Source organism: Plecotus auritus (assembly GCF_963455305.1).
Source record: "Plecotus auritus genome assembly, chromosome: 6".
In the NCBI taxonomy this organism is placed as follows: domain Eukaryota; kingdom Metazoa; phylum Chordata; class Mammalia; order Chiroptera; family Vespertilionidae; genus Plecotus; species Plecotus auritus.
The window spans coordinates 2,430,111-2,444,832 of record NC_137773.1 but is presented as its reverse complement, the minus strand read 5'-3'; the positions used below and the strand labels follow the sequence as shown (position 1 = coordinate 2,444,832).

General features: G+C 51.9%; 1 protein-coding gene across 2 annotated transcripts in view; it reads right to left on the bottom strand.

Moving 5' to 3' along the window:
* Nucleotides 1-14,435, bottom strand: part of WIPI2 (WD repeat domain, phosphoinositide interacting 2) — a 28,646-nt gene extending 14,211 nt beyond the window's left edge. Inside the window, exons 1-2 of one of the 2 annotated variants that reach the window (XM_080671895.1) lie at nt 14,132-14,435; nt 6,937-7,019 (exon numbers count right to left, since the gene is read on the bottom strand). In XM_080671895.1, coding sequence (XP_080528021.1) covers nt 6,937-7,019; nt 14,132-14,205 — 157 coding nt within the window. In that variant the 5' untranslated portion in view covers nt 14,206-14,435. The remainder of the gene's footprint in view (nt 1-6,936; nt 7,020-14,131) is intronic. The other variant, XM_080671896.1, reaches the window with a different exon arrangement.
* Between the last annotated feature and the right edge of the window lie 287 nt (nt 14,436-14,722).

Below are 14,722 nucleotides of genomic sequence, written 5' to 3'. Positions count from 1 at the left end.
AAGACGTTATCTGACAAAGGACTGGTACCCAGAACAACCAAAGAACTCTGGCAACTCAATAATAAAAGACAACCAACCAGATTTAGAAAGGAACGGAAGATGGGAACAGACATTTCACAAAAGCTATTCCAACAAGGACACGGAAGTGCCCGACACCATCAGGGAAATGCAAATCAAAACCACAAAGAGAACCGTCATACACACATCAGAATGGCTAACGTGGAAAGACCGACACCACCACGTGCTGGCGAGGGCACGGAGCAACCAGCCTCGCACCCAGCACTGCCGGGATGAGGAACAGGACACACAAAGGAAACGCCAGTAGTTTCTTTTTCTTTTTTCTAAAAATATATTTTATTGATATTTTACAGAGAGGAAGGGAGAGGGATAGAGAGCTAGAAACATCAATGAGAGAGAAACATCGATCAGCTGCCTCCTGCACGCCCCCTACTGGGGATGTGCCCGCAACCAAGGTACATGCCCTTGACCGGAATCGAACCTGGGACCTTTCAGTCTGCAGGCCGACGCTCTATCCACTGAGCCGAACCGGTTTCAGCAGAAGCTACTTTTTACCGCAAACAGTCATTAAAGAGAACAGTATATCGAACCCCTCCATAGGCCCATCACCTGATTTAACAAACATTCACTTTCTGCCCATTTTTTCTTTTCTGAAGTTTCAAAGGTCATCATCCTGACCTTTGCCCGTAAGTCAGTCTGGTAAGCCCCTCTCAACAGATAAGGACGTAGGAAAAATATATTCTCCAGCCTGCGACTAAATGGAAGACATCTTCCATCGCGCGAATTCCAGGCGGGCGAAGAACTGCACGGAGAGCCCTAACGACCCAGAAGACGACACCGGAGACCATCCCGTGCCACCGGACAGGACAAGCCGCTGCAGAGAGAAGCCTTACGAGAGGACAAATGCATTCGGAGGCAGAGATTCCAGACCTCAGAACGGCAGAGGGACCGTAAACAAGGTCAAAAGCAAACACCAATCCAGAAGAGATACAGGCAACCCACGGCAAACGGTTAAACTGTTTTAGATCAGTAAGAGACCAACAATCCAACAGAAAAGCAGGCAAAGGAAAGAAACACACAGTTAAAGGCAAGGAAGAGCCCAGCTGCTGTGGCTCAGTGGCTGAGTGTCGGCCCATGAACCAGGAGGTCACGGTTGGATTCACAGACAGGGCACATGCCCAGATTTCGGGCTCCATCCCCAGTAGAGAATGTGCAGGAGGCAGCCCATCGATGTTTCTCTCATTGACATTTCTCTCTCTCTCCCTTCCTCCCTCTAAAATCAATAAAAACATATTTTTAAAAAAGGCAACAAGCATATTTCTTATCTTAGACTCATCTCCCAAGTATTAAAATGTTTGATAATGCCTGTGTGGTAGGAAGCGAGGAGAAAGGTGCTCGCACCATTAATAAAAACATGGTCCTGCCCCTTTTTAAGGGCAACTTGGCAATATCTACCAACTATAAAATGTTCATCTGTTGGTTTTCCTAACAGGTGTTCTCACAAGGGGGCAAAACAAAGATGCTCGCCCAGCAATTTCACCCCCCCAGGTACCTAGCTCCTTCGGAGGAATGAAGCCCTGCCTGGCTGGTGGGGCTCCGTTGGTTGAGTGTCGTCCTGTGAACCAGAAGGTCACCAGTTCAATTCCCCGTCAGGGCACATGCCCAGGTTGCGGCAGGCAATCAATATTTCTTCCTCCCCTCTCCCTTCCTCTCTTTAAAATCAACAAAAACATGACATATTTTTAAATAGAGAGAAATGAAAACACACATCCACCCAACAACTTGTACCCAAATGTTCACAGCAGCATCCTTTCTTTTTAAAAAAATAAATATATTTTATTGATTTTTACAGAGAGGAAGGAAGAGGGATAGAGAGTTAGAAACATCGATGAGAGAGAAACATCGATCAGCTGCCTCCTGCACACCCCCTACTGGGGATGTGCCCGCAACCAAGGCACATGCCCTTGACCGGAATCGAACCTGGGACCCTTCAGTCCGCAGGCTGACGCTCTATCCACTGAGCCAAACCGGTTAGGGCAACACAGCAGCATTCTTTAAGAGTCACAACCCAAATGTCCATCAGCAAAACATGGTCTGGCCACACACGTAATGTTACTGAGCAATGAAAAGAAATGGAGTACTGACACATGCTCCCACACGGGGAACCCTGCAAACATCTAAGCACAAGGAGCCAGCGGGTAGGGCTCCATTTATCTGAACTGTCCAGAGCCGCCAATCTCTAGAGGCAGAAGGCAGATCAGTGCTTGCCCAGGGGTGAGGCGGCGGAGGGAAATGGGGAGTGACCGCTGATGGACTCAGGGTTTCATTTGGGGAATGATAAAAATGTTTTAAATTAGATTATGATAGCAGCACAACTTAGGAAATACAGTAAAACCCATCGAATTGTACACTTAAAACAGGCGATTCTGATAGCATATAAATGACATTCCTCTCTCTCCATCCCTCTCCCTTCCTCTCTAAAATCAACAAAAGCATATTTTAAAAAAAGGCAACAAACATATTTATCTTAGACTCATCTGTTAAAAAACACACACAGGCAGAGTACTGCAGAAATTTGAGTTTTGGCCAATATACTAAGATCTGATGTAAGCACAGGGACACAGGGACTGGTGAGAGGATGGACGACAGGGACAGAGGGGAGCAGCGAGGCATCAGGGCGGGACCTCACCAGGGTCTCCTCAGAGACCAGAGGCCCTGGGTCCTACAACACTCGCATTCAAGAGGGCTCTTACAGGGCAGATCCTATACCAAAGACTGCGTTTTCCTGGGGAAACACCTAGGAGTGTCATCAAACTCCAGGAGCCAGACAAAGGCCAAGGCCAGCAACACCGGGAGCCACCCCATTCCCGTCCCTTGGGAACTAACAACAGCACAAAAGGGTCCTCTGCGAGTCCCCAGTCCAGGGACGGTGCTGGGTCTGCTCAGGGGCCGCCTTCACGAGCAGCCACCCTTCCCACACAGGGAGGGCTCAGGCTCACTGCTTCTCTGGGTCACTTCAAGCTCTTCCCCATGTTCATTACACCCAACGCCCAGGGAATCTGTTTCAATCCTCGCCCAAGGAGTGAGGGTAGTTTTTCCACGGATTTTTTTTAATAGAGAGTAGAAGGGAGGGGAGTGGGAGGGACAAAGAGAGGGAGGGAGTGAAAGAGAAAAAGAGAGAAACACAATGATCCGTTGCCTCCCACGTATGCCCTGACCAGGTCAGGGGAACGAACCCACAACCCAAGTACATGCCCTTGACCGAAAATCAAACCCGAGACCCTCTGGTATGCAGGGGTATGCTCTAACCACTGAGCATGCCAGCCAGGGCCCAGGGAATTTTTAAATCCTCACCCGAAGATATGTTTTCACCGATTCTAGACAGAGAGGAAGGAAGAGAAAGAGAAACATCGACTGGTTGCCTCACACACACCCTGACCAGGGATCAAACCCACAACCCTTCAGTGCAAGGAATGATGCTCTAACCACTGAGTTACACTGGCCAGGGCCCAGGGAACTTTCTGGGTTTTTTTACACATTTTTATTGATTTCAGAGAGGAAGGGATAGGGGGAGAGAGAGACAGAGAAACATCAATAATGAGAATCACTGACTGGCTGCCTCCTGCAGCCCCACCTGGGGATCGAGCCTGGGGACCGAGCTCCGAGCATGTGCCCTGACTGGGAGTTACACCGTGACCTCCTGGTTCACAGGTTGATACTCAACCACTGAGCCACGCCATCTGGGCTCCAAGGAACATTTAACACACGCACACACACAGACCCACGTGCCCAGCAGTCACTTACTGCCAAGGGGAAGGGCACGGGCTCAGCCCTCCCAGGACACGAAGGGGCGTGACGTACCAGGCCGGTGACCGGAGGGTGCTGTAGCCACACGGAAAGCAGAGAAGCAAGGCCGCACACCGCGATCACGGAAGATGGCCCGTCACCAAGACACAGTGCCAGTCAGCACTCAGGCTGCCGGGGCCCGGGGCCCGGGGCGACCCCGAGCTTCCATCACAGCCGATTAAGCCGAGAGGCTGCTGGAGTTTCTCCCCTGCACGACCCGTTACTCTAAGTCTCACTGAAACTGCCCACCAGTGCCCGCCTGTCACTTCAGAGCGACGTCAGAAAGCACCTCTCAGACCCTTACGAGGACGAGGGCCTGTGAAGGCAGCGATGGTCGCCGCGTGACAAAAGGCGCATGTGCCTCCGGAGGCGTCTCTTTCCTTCTTTTTTAAATTTATTTTTACTGATTTCAGAGGAAGGGAGAGGGAGAGAGAGAAACATGAATGAGGAGAGAGAACCATGGACCGGCTGCCTCATACACACCCTCCACTGAGGATCGAGCCCGCAACCCGAGCATGTGACTCCCTGACCGGGAATCGACCCCATGACCTGGCTCATAGGTCGACACTCAACCACTGAGCCACGCGGGCCGGGCCGGAGGCGTTCTGCTCAGGGAAGCGGCTCAGGTCCCTCGGGCGGAGGCAAGGAGCGGTCTGCTCATGCTGACTCCCAGAGCTGACCTTCATGAGGGATGCCCCGCTCAGAACCTTGTAAATGCCAGGGATCTGCCTGACAGGGCAGGGTGTCACTGCAGTAACCCACAGATGTGCACACTGTTTACCTTCTAACTAACGAAGGGCCTGAGGAAGAACATAAACGGGCACCCACAACCAAGCGCGGCAAAGCGGCCACGGGAGGCCTCCCAACTTCCCTTACGTTTGAAATGACAACAACCCGGAGCGTGTAAAACAACAGCAGCATCTCCCCTGCTGCTGGCCAAGGCTTCCTTGCTAATTCAACAAAGGACCCAGCGGCTGTCAGTCTGGCTCTCCCCAAGCCCAGCCCTGCTCGCTCTTCGGTCACAGCAACAGTGGCTGAGGGCAGACCTGCCTGCACGGATGGTTAGCAGTTGGGGTGAGCCAGGACTGAGCCGAGGCTGAATTCTGGGGCATCAAGTACTCTTCTTTGCTCTGAGTCTGTGTGTAGAAAAATGCCAGAAAACCAGCTTGGCTCAGCAGCTAATCTGTTTTCCAAGAGACACTCTTTTCTCTAACTCAATGCAAGTATGTGGAAGAGGAGAGGTGGACACAGTTCTAGGAGGAAAGAACTTAAAAGCCGCGGTTTCCAATAGGAACCCTCCAGCCCTGGCTGGTGTAGCTCAGGTGGCTGAGCTTCATCCCTCGCGCTGGAAGGTCGCTGGTTCGGTTCCCATCCAGGGCACACACCTGGGTTTTGGGTTTGATCCTCAAGTGGGGTGTGTACGGGAGACAACTGATCGATGTTTCTCTCTCTCCTTCTTCCTTCCTCGTTCTCTAAAATCAATAAAAAACATGCCAAAAAATAAAGTATTTACCCCCCAAAAGTTCTACATCCACTTCACCACCTATTTTTTAAAGGCCAAAGATCACTAAGAAGAACATAGAAATCACCATGTCGGTCAGCAATCACCCACTCTCTTAACAATGCTATCGAGACAACACATTTTGTTCCACCAAAAACCACTGAGAAACGAGGTGCCAAGAACCAGTGAATAAACTTCAAGAGGACAAATCAGTCAGTAAGCTGACTCCGCTGAGGAAGAGTGAAGATAGATATCCTTACAAGCACTGGGTCTCCAAACGGGGAAATTCTGTGGCTCTCAAAGCAGATGACTGGTCACTACAGCAACCACTTAGCAGCAGCACAGCCCGGGCCCCGGTTCGGATTAGCTGCAGTAAACGCTGCAGTCACTGCAGAGCCCAAGGGAACCCTCTGTCCAGAGACCGGCCGCCCTCCGGAAGAAACCCCTCCTGGGCGCAATCCTGCGTGGTCTCGTGGAGGCAGCCAGCGGGGGATTTTCGGAAACACAGACACCCACTTGAGATGAGCAAGCGCACCGGCTGCCCGACGGATCCCCAGAGCACGTCTCCCGCTTCCCGGCGGGGCGGGGCTTTTCTGGAGTTGGTGGTGAGCGCCAGGGGCAGGCCAGGCCGAGGGCAGAACAAATCAACTGCGCTGCCAGGCGGAACTGGAGTCAGGGAGCTGACTGACCGCAAGGCTGCGGCCGACTTCCTGGTGGGCCAGACGCAACCTTCTCCGGGGCTTCATCTCACGCTGACGGCCAGGTGGGGGGGTGGGGTGGGGTGTGTGTGTGTGTGTGTGTGTGTCTGCCTGTCTCTGTGCCCCGCCCGCCATGCACAGAAACGTGCCGTGTGTGTGTGTGTGTGTGTGTGTGTGTCTGCCTGTCTCTGTGCCCCACCCGCCATGCACAGAAACGTGCCCTTGGCTTTGCCTTCCTCCGTTTAAATGTAAGTGTCACGAGAGCAGGAACTCTGTCACTCCACGACCTCCACCAACCGAACGGCTGGCCGACAGCAGGTCCTCAATAAACGTTTGCGGAGGGGACGGAACCAGGAACAAATACGCGATGGCTAGCCCCGAGGCCCGAGGTGAAGCAACCCCTCTAAAGTCACAGTGACGGGCGAGAAGTCAGCTCGTGCCCCTTCTGCAACCCAGGTGGCCTCACACAGGCCGGCTACGCAAATCCCAGGAAACGGCAGCCGAAGAGAACAAATCATTCCTACGGGGCTGCGAAACCTTCAACCCCCGGGGCCCTGCCTGACAGAACCTGAACGCTGTGAATGGCGTGAAAAACGGGGGAATTACAGAGTAATACACACTATAACGCCACGTATGGGGAAAAGTCAGCCCGTAAATCAGGTATGTACTTTTATACGTGTGCAAATAAACAGGAAAGATCTGGGAGGACACAGGCAACTGTTCCCAGCAGCCACCTCGCGGGGGACTAAGGTGGAAGAAGAGACCTGGTCAGGGCACCGGGACTTGAACCGGCGTCTGATTTAGGAACGCTTATCAATTCCCGTTACACGTGTCTGTATGGTTTAAGAGGGGGAAAATAAAGCAAACACTTACTGCATTCATAGATCTGTTCCAGCTTATCCACAGAAGAAAGGGAGAAAAATTTATAACCGGACTTACTACCAACAGCTAGGGACCTGCAAAAAAGCCAAATGCAGAAATAAGAGCTGATACGTGTAGACAGCACAATGCACAAACTGCTCCATGTCACAGCCACCACCTCTCTCCCCATCGTTAGCACCATCATTCCATGTAGTTGTACCCGGTGAGGGGTGGCTGAGCAGAAAAGAGGGGGCAAAGGAAGCTGACACGCCCCACGGCTAGGACAAGGTGAGGGTCAGTAAAATATAGTACCCTTGTTTAAAACTTGAAACTTAAATTTGACATGATTTATGCCCTAAGTGAATGATCCCCTCAAAACGAAGTGGGTGTCTCAGGTGATCCGATACACATGCCGGCCTATGCGGGAGTCCAAGCTCAGGGAGCACACTGCAGTCCACGGGTGTTTACAGCCTGTGGGTGACGGCGCCTCTGCGCTGCAGTGCGGGCCTCACCAATGCAGTCCAGCCCCCAAGTACGGCTGAGCGGTGGGACGGAAGTAAAACGGACCCCAAAGCTAACTGAGGATCCGGAATGGCAAGACTGCACAGCTGGCCTGCAAGGACCCCGCGAAGGCTCTGCTGCTTCTGCACGAGGCTCGGAGGGGCGTCCGGGGCTCTCCAGACCCCTCCCCAGCGGAGCTGACACCACCGAAGGGGCCCTCAGCAGACCCCTGCTCTCCAGGACGTGACTGCCCCAGGGAAGGAAGAAGCAAGCACAGCCTCCAGAAAGAGGAGAGAGGAAAGCAGGGAGCGGTGGGCATGCAAAGAACCGGGTCCCGGGGCGGGTGTACTCAGTGCTGGGAGAACACGACCACAGGTGGAGGCGAGGCGGAAGAGAAGCCAGAAGCCTAGGAAGAATGAAGACAGACACTTCATACTACGAGGGTTTCAGCTGTTTCTAAAAACCTGAGATTCCCAACCTCTCTCTCACACACATATGTAAATCTACAGCTAACCCCTGAACCACGTGGGCGTTAGGGGCGCCCACCCTGCACAGTAAAAATGTGTATAGCTTCTGACTCCCCCAAAGCTCAGCCGTCCCTCAGTATGGGGGGGAGGGGGACTGGTTCCAGGAACCACCTGGATACCCGAATCCACAACTGCCCAGGTCCCTTACATAAAGTGGTTGGAGCCACACGTCCAGACTGTGGCAACCTGCGGGGGGGACCCAGGGAGAGGGGGCTGCTGTTCCCTCCGGGGAAGCCTGTGTTGTTCAAGGGCCCACTGTGGCCCGTGAACAGAGCTCTCAGCTCTCCTAACCTTTAGAATCGCATTGGTTTATCTTAGAAACAAACAAACTTGCTTCAGCTCACATCCTTTTTCTTTGTGAAAACAGTTCACTACACTGAATTAAGTATATCAACAAAGTGTTACCTGTAAATAGTTTGAAAAGTAATAAAGGAACCAACACAAATACCAGAATAACCAAGGCTAAAAAGAACACAAAATCTCAGTGCCCGTGACTCCTGGGAATTTGGTGCTCAGGAAAACCTTTTCCAGTTAACTAAGGGTGCTAGCACAGCACCACAACCTCCCCCCATCATTTCTGATTTAAAAGTCATTTTTATATTATCACTAGAGGCCCGGTGCACGAAAATCATGCACTGGGGGGGGGGGGGGGCGTCCCTCAGCCTGTGCCCTCCCTCAGCCTGTGCCCTCTCGCAGTCCTGGAGCCCTTGGGGGATGTCCGACTGACAGCGTAGGCCCACTCCCTGCAGACATCCTTAGCACTGCTGCATGGGCGGGGAGGCTCCCGCCACCGCCGCTGTGGCTTCTGGCTCAGTGGCTCTCCCCGTGGGAGCGCACTGACCACCAGGGGGCAGCCCCTGTGTTGAGCATCTGCCCCCTGGTGGTCACTGAGCGTCATAGCAACCAGCTGTCCCGCTGTTGGATTTGCATATTAGCCTTTTATTATATACGATTTCCCTTGTGACCCTACCATCAATAGCCCCTTCCCTTTCTAATTTCTTGTTGACTCAGAAACCAAGTCACCAAGCTCATTTGTATTACAGATGAAATAAGCCTCTTCATGGACCAAACGATGAGCTGTAATCCATTAGTGAGAGCCTGGCTCTTGATCTATCTGGTTCTCAGACGCACTCCAAGCAGGCAGGATTTGATACTGCGCTCCGCTGATCAACTTCAGAACTGGGGCGTTCTTCCAAATGTTCTGAAACCGACTGAGGGCATTAAATCCATAGCTAGAATGATAACCACGTGGTCTACCAAGCAACGGTGCGCTGCAGTCAGTAAGAAATGTAAACAAAAACACTCCCATTATTCTTTGATATGTGTATACAGTATAATATGAGTGTATATTTTCTCAACAAAGGCAGACAGTTTTAAAGGGTGATGCTAAGTATTTTCAGCTCCAACACCACCAGTTAAGACGTTCACGCACCCATTTGGAGATTCTGCTTTGTAAGCCCTCAGGACTCACCTGACCATACAATGGCATATTAATGCGAGAGGAACAGTAACAGGTAAGTCTGAGCTTCCCTCAACAGATAACCTTATTCCCTAATAATGTTCCTGCGGTAAGTTTAAGGTAATACAATGAGTACCTTCTATTGACAAAGGGGAAGCCAGCAAACCTTAACAGAAAAAAGAATCTATTTGCTTAACACTCCCACCCCCATTTCACCACTACCCTCCTGCCTTCAACTGTGTCCGGCGTCAAAACCCAAAGACGCTGTCGCGCCCTCTGGAGGGAGGCCCTGGAGAGAGAGTGGCTGCTCCTGAGATGTAGTTGGAGCCGGTCCCCTGCATGTCCCCCTCACTCCACTACAGAAGCTCCCCTCCACCGCCAGCCCTGCGCCTCTGAGGACCCTGCGGTGCAGACGGGGCGGGTCCTCTGCCTTCTCCACCAGCAATTGAGGGTCCTCTTGCCTTTACCACTTGCTAGCTTCCAAAATTTTGTTGCTGCGTCTCCTTTCTCATTCTCCCCATCCTACGGGGTTAAAGCCTTTAAAAATATCTTTTTGAGCCTGGCAGGGTGACTCGGTTGGTTGAGCATTATCCTGTGTACCAAAAGGCTGCGGGTTTGATTCATGGTCGGGGTGCATGCAGGAGGCAACTGATCTGTGTCGCACATTGATGTTTCGCTCTCCGCCCCCCCCTCCCCGCCCAGTCCTTTCTCTTCAGAATCAATGAAAGTATCCTCAGGTGAGGATTTTAAAAAAAAAATCCTACAAACATCTTTTTGATATTGATATATATATATATATATATATATATATATATTTTTATAGAGAGGAAGGGAGAGGGATAGAGAGTTAGAAACATCGATGAGAGAGAAACATCGATCAGCTGCCTCCTGCACACCCCCCACTGGGGATATGCCTGCAACCAAGGTACATGCCCTTGACCAGAATCGAACCTGAGACCCTTCAGTCCGCAGGCCGAGGCTCTATCCACTGAGCAACACCAGCCAGGGCTCTTTTTGATATTTTATTGATTGACATTTTATTAGTGTTTTGGGGGGGAGCCAAAATAAATGCTTGTCTTTGGCCCACCATCTTTATCTGCAAGTCTGGACTTAAACTTGAGTATTCAATATCTAAAAGACAGTGAATTCCACTAAAAAATGAAAATGCGAATTGTATCTTTTTCTTAACTCCTTTTCCTTTCCTCTGCCCTCTCCAAACGATCAGTCTGTACAGGCGTTCCTTTCCGTCACCTTCCCCGTTAGAGAGGTTAGGGAGCCCAGCGTTGAGAGGAGCGGCCCACACCCATGAAGAGGCATCCACCGGGTGGGCCTGCGCACTATTCACCGAGTTCATGGCCGCACATCCTCTTGTCTCCGGCTCAGCCCCTCCCATCGCAGCCTCCAGCGGGGTTCCCAAAGCAGAGTTCATCATTTCCTCCTAAACCGACCCCTCCCGTGATCCCTCTCCCACAACGTCATTTCTCACTGTTCACCAAAACCCAACCAGAGACTGGGGGTGACCTCACTTCTCCCTTCAATGCACCACGTGTCCAGCAGGTCGCACCAAGTCCTGACAGCTAAGCAGTCCCTTTCCACCGGCCTCCACGCACACATCCCCTCGCAGCAGGCAGAATGACCTCTATCTTGAAGACGGAAGGTCCTTAAAAATCACCTGCTCCTAAGCCCATCAACTCACTGATGAGGAGAGGAGGACAGAAGTGACCTACTCAGAATGACATCTGTAACCTAGAAAAGCCCTGGCTGAAGAAAGCAATGAATTCTAACAAGTGCCCCTATCGTCTCTCTACCTCAACTTTTCCAAACGTGCACATCACTTCCATAAACAGAAGATAAGTTCCTCTCTTTATCCCATCCCGATTGGAAATGTAGCCTAAATCAGACATTGCCGAATCACTTCCCACGGACCAGTGGTAACCCCTGGAAGAGTCCTATCTTTGATATTTCCATGTGAAATTCAACTGGTATCTGCCCCCTATTCGTTTGTTACCTTCCCTTTCAAAAAGCCAGAAATTCCTCCAACGTAAGCCTTCCACAGTGTTACTTTCAGAAACTAGGACCGGATCTAACCACGTAAGGTCAAGAAGATGGGGATCATCTGCTGTGGGTTCATTTGTCTCTGGTCTAGTTACAAACAAAACAAAACAGAAGGTAAAAAATAAATAAAACTTATTCATACTGTTAGAATAAGAATCACTGGGGGAAACCCACAACACTGAAACCATCATCAGCTCGACAGGAGAGGCAGCAGACAGTGGGTATGCGAGGCGTGCTGATGTTAGGCGTCACTGAGTCCCGTACACATCTCCTACGAAGTGGCTTCCAGACTTTCTCACTAAATACAGTGAATGAGGGTCCTCGACCAATGTTCCTCATCTTGTGACAAACTGTGTTCCTCCATTAAAATAACTCTGGAGATGGGCAAGGGAGGGAACGCTGTCCACTGTAAGGCTGTTCCTCAGGGACTTCTGTATTTCTTCCAGGTGTAGATTTAAAACAAATTAGTCATTTCGATCAACCAACTTTTTGTCTAATCCTAACTTGCTATCCCTCATGATTTATGGTCATACTCTATCAAGGCCTCTTAGGCAAGTTAAAATCGTAACACAGAAATCTTCTCTTGAACTAATAACTTCAGGACTCCCAGAAGGGTGGGGAAGCACAGGATTTCCAGCTGTAAAAAGGTCTTTTTGCAGGCCAGACAGAGTGACAGTCTTCTATTATACAGGGAATTTGGTGCTCATTTGAAACGACAGCAAAGAGAATGCTTGGTCATATTTTACTTCCTTTCAATATAAATGATGTGGAGTGAAAAAGTGAAAGAATGGTAGGAAATGTTTTCGAAATTCTCTAATTTATACAAGACATAAAAAACCCCATCAATCCACCATTTTTATTTTTATATTTTTTACTGGTTGCAAGATGCTAAGGGCTAAAAAAAAAAAAAAAAAAAAAAAAAAAAGATGCTAAGGGCTTAAAAAGCAAATCAGTTGGTTTGAAATGTCCTACTCCCTACCTGGATGACATAGCCTATCCCCGTGGTTGGCAAACTGCGGCTCACGAGCCACATGCGGCTCTTTGGCCCCTTGAGTGTGGCTCTTCCACAAAATACCACGGCCTGGGCGAGTCTATGTTGAAGAAGTGGCGTTAGAAGAAGTTTAAGTTTAAAAAATGTGGCTCTCAAAAGAAATTTCCATCGTTGTCCTGTTGGTATTTGGCTCTGTTGACTAAGGAGTTTGCCGACCACTGGCCTATCCCAATTACAACCACATGCACAAGCTGTCCAAACTGCTTCTGCTGTACTGGCTTTTGGTCACATAGGCCACTATGGTATTTGGTTGCTTTAATCTTTAAAGGTTGCAACAGTCTGATTTCTAAACTCACTCCCCTCAGAATCCTGCTCTGCGGTAGAATGATCGGTGTGGTCGAGGGGAAAGAACATGATGGAGAATTCTGGAAACGGACGTCAGTCCTGCCCCGGCTGCACCACTAACCAATCCTAAGATCCAGGAGCCTTTCTGGACGTGGGTTTCCTCACCTGTGGTGGGGTAGTCACCTGCTCCCTTCCACCCTCCATGCAGCCGCCCCGTGCGACTGTCTGCATTCGCGTCACAACCCGGGACCTGCTGCATGCCACCCACCTGGGGCTGGCCATTCTCCAATCAAGTTGTTCCCCCCCCCACCGCCCCCGGTTTATTTAATGCCTTTTTAAGTTAAATGTATTGGGGTGATATTGGTCAACAAGATCACATAGGTTTCAAGTGTACATTCCTATGATAGGTGATCCGTATGTCGCAGTGCGTGCCCACCACCCAACGTCAAATCATCTTCCGTCGCCTTCTATTTGGCCTACAATCAGGCTTTAATTTTTCTAAAAAATCGCGTTTTCTACTTTGCGGATTGCACTCAACCAGTGTCAACTCAACCAACTACTCATTGGAAAGCCAGTGACCCACTCCTCCTCTTACATCACTTCCTCTTACTCACTCCCCAGGACGGCTCTCCTGCCTGCCTGCCTGCCGGCCCCGCAACTCATCCTTCCTGCTCCCCAGGCCTCATCTGGTAACTATCCTCACAGCCCAGGGTCCGCCTCGGAAGCACGGGCTTCTGACCCCCATGGCTTGGCATCGGGGCCTCTCTTCCCCTGGGCACGGCCACGGCCCATTCCCCGGAGGGCCCAGGCTCCCCGGGTATTCCTGTCACACCCCCTGGGCTCAGAGTCTCCCCAGGTCGGAGGCCAGGATTATTGCTAAGTTTGTTTCTTGCCCGGGGAGGACATCAAAGCTTCCTGCCAAAAAGAATAGCGAGACGTAAAGAGGAGGAAAGAAAAGCGGGGTGAGGGGCCCTAGGATGACGAGGAGGCTAGGAGAAGGGCCTGAAAGGGGGAAACGGGCGAGAACGGGACTGCGGGGACACGGGAAGGACCCCACTCCCACCTGGGCGGAGGCGGCGAGACAACAGGTCAGGCCACCAAGTTCGGCCCAACTTTGAGAGAAATGGGGTCCACAAAGAGAAAGCCTCCAGCCGGTGGGTGAAATACCTCCGTATCTCGTCACTCTCCCCGCCCCGAGAGGGCAGTGCCCCGAGGGTCCCCAAGGAGAGCGACGCCTCAGGCCCACCCCAGGGACCCGCCCGGGCTCCCGGTCCCGGCCCTCCGACCCCGGCCCGGCCCCTCCGACCCGGCCCCCGGCCCCGGCCTTACGTGACGTCCTGGTTGAAGTTGGCGAAGAGCAGCTGGTCAGCGCCAGCCTCGCCGCTCTGACTGGCCAGGTTCATGGTGGGCGCGCGGCGGGCGGGTGGTCCCGGCCGGGGGCTCGCGCGCGGGACGGGGGTCGCGTGCACTCAGGGTCGGCGCCGGGCCCCGCTCGCCGCCGGAGTCGCCGCTGTTCGCTGCCCCGGGATCAATCGCCGCCTCATCCCTCCCCGCTCTTGTTTATGCTCCGGAGCCGGGGCGCTTTGCGCGCTTGCGCGGTCCGCCCCTTCGTCGCACGGGCCTCTCACGGCGCAGGCGTGCTGCGGTGGTCCCGCCCCTTCACCTCTGGCCCGGGTTAAAGTTCCGGTCAAACACGCGCAAGCGTGGGGACGCACAGGGGCGCGCTGGGCGGGGCTTGGGGGGGGAGGGCGCCTCAAGCGCCGCGCATGCGCTTGGGGAAGAGTAAGCGCTAGGTACACCCCCATCATTGTTTTAATATTAAAAGGCCCGCCATGTGTCAATCATCGTGTATAATGTTTATGTGCATCATCTTACTTGATGTTATAGCAACCCTGTGTAGAGACTATTGCATTCCCATTT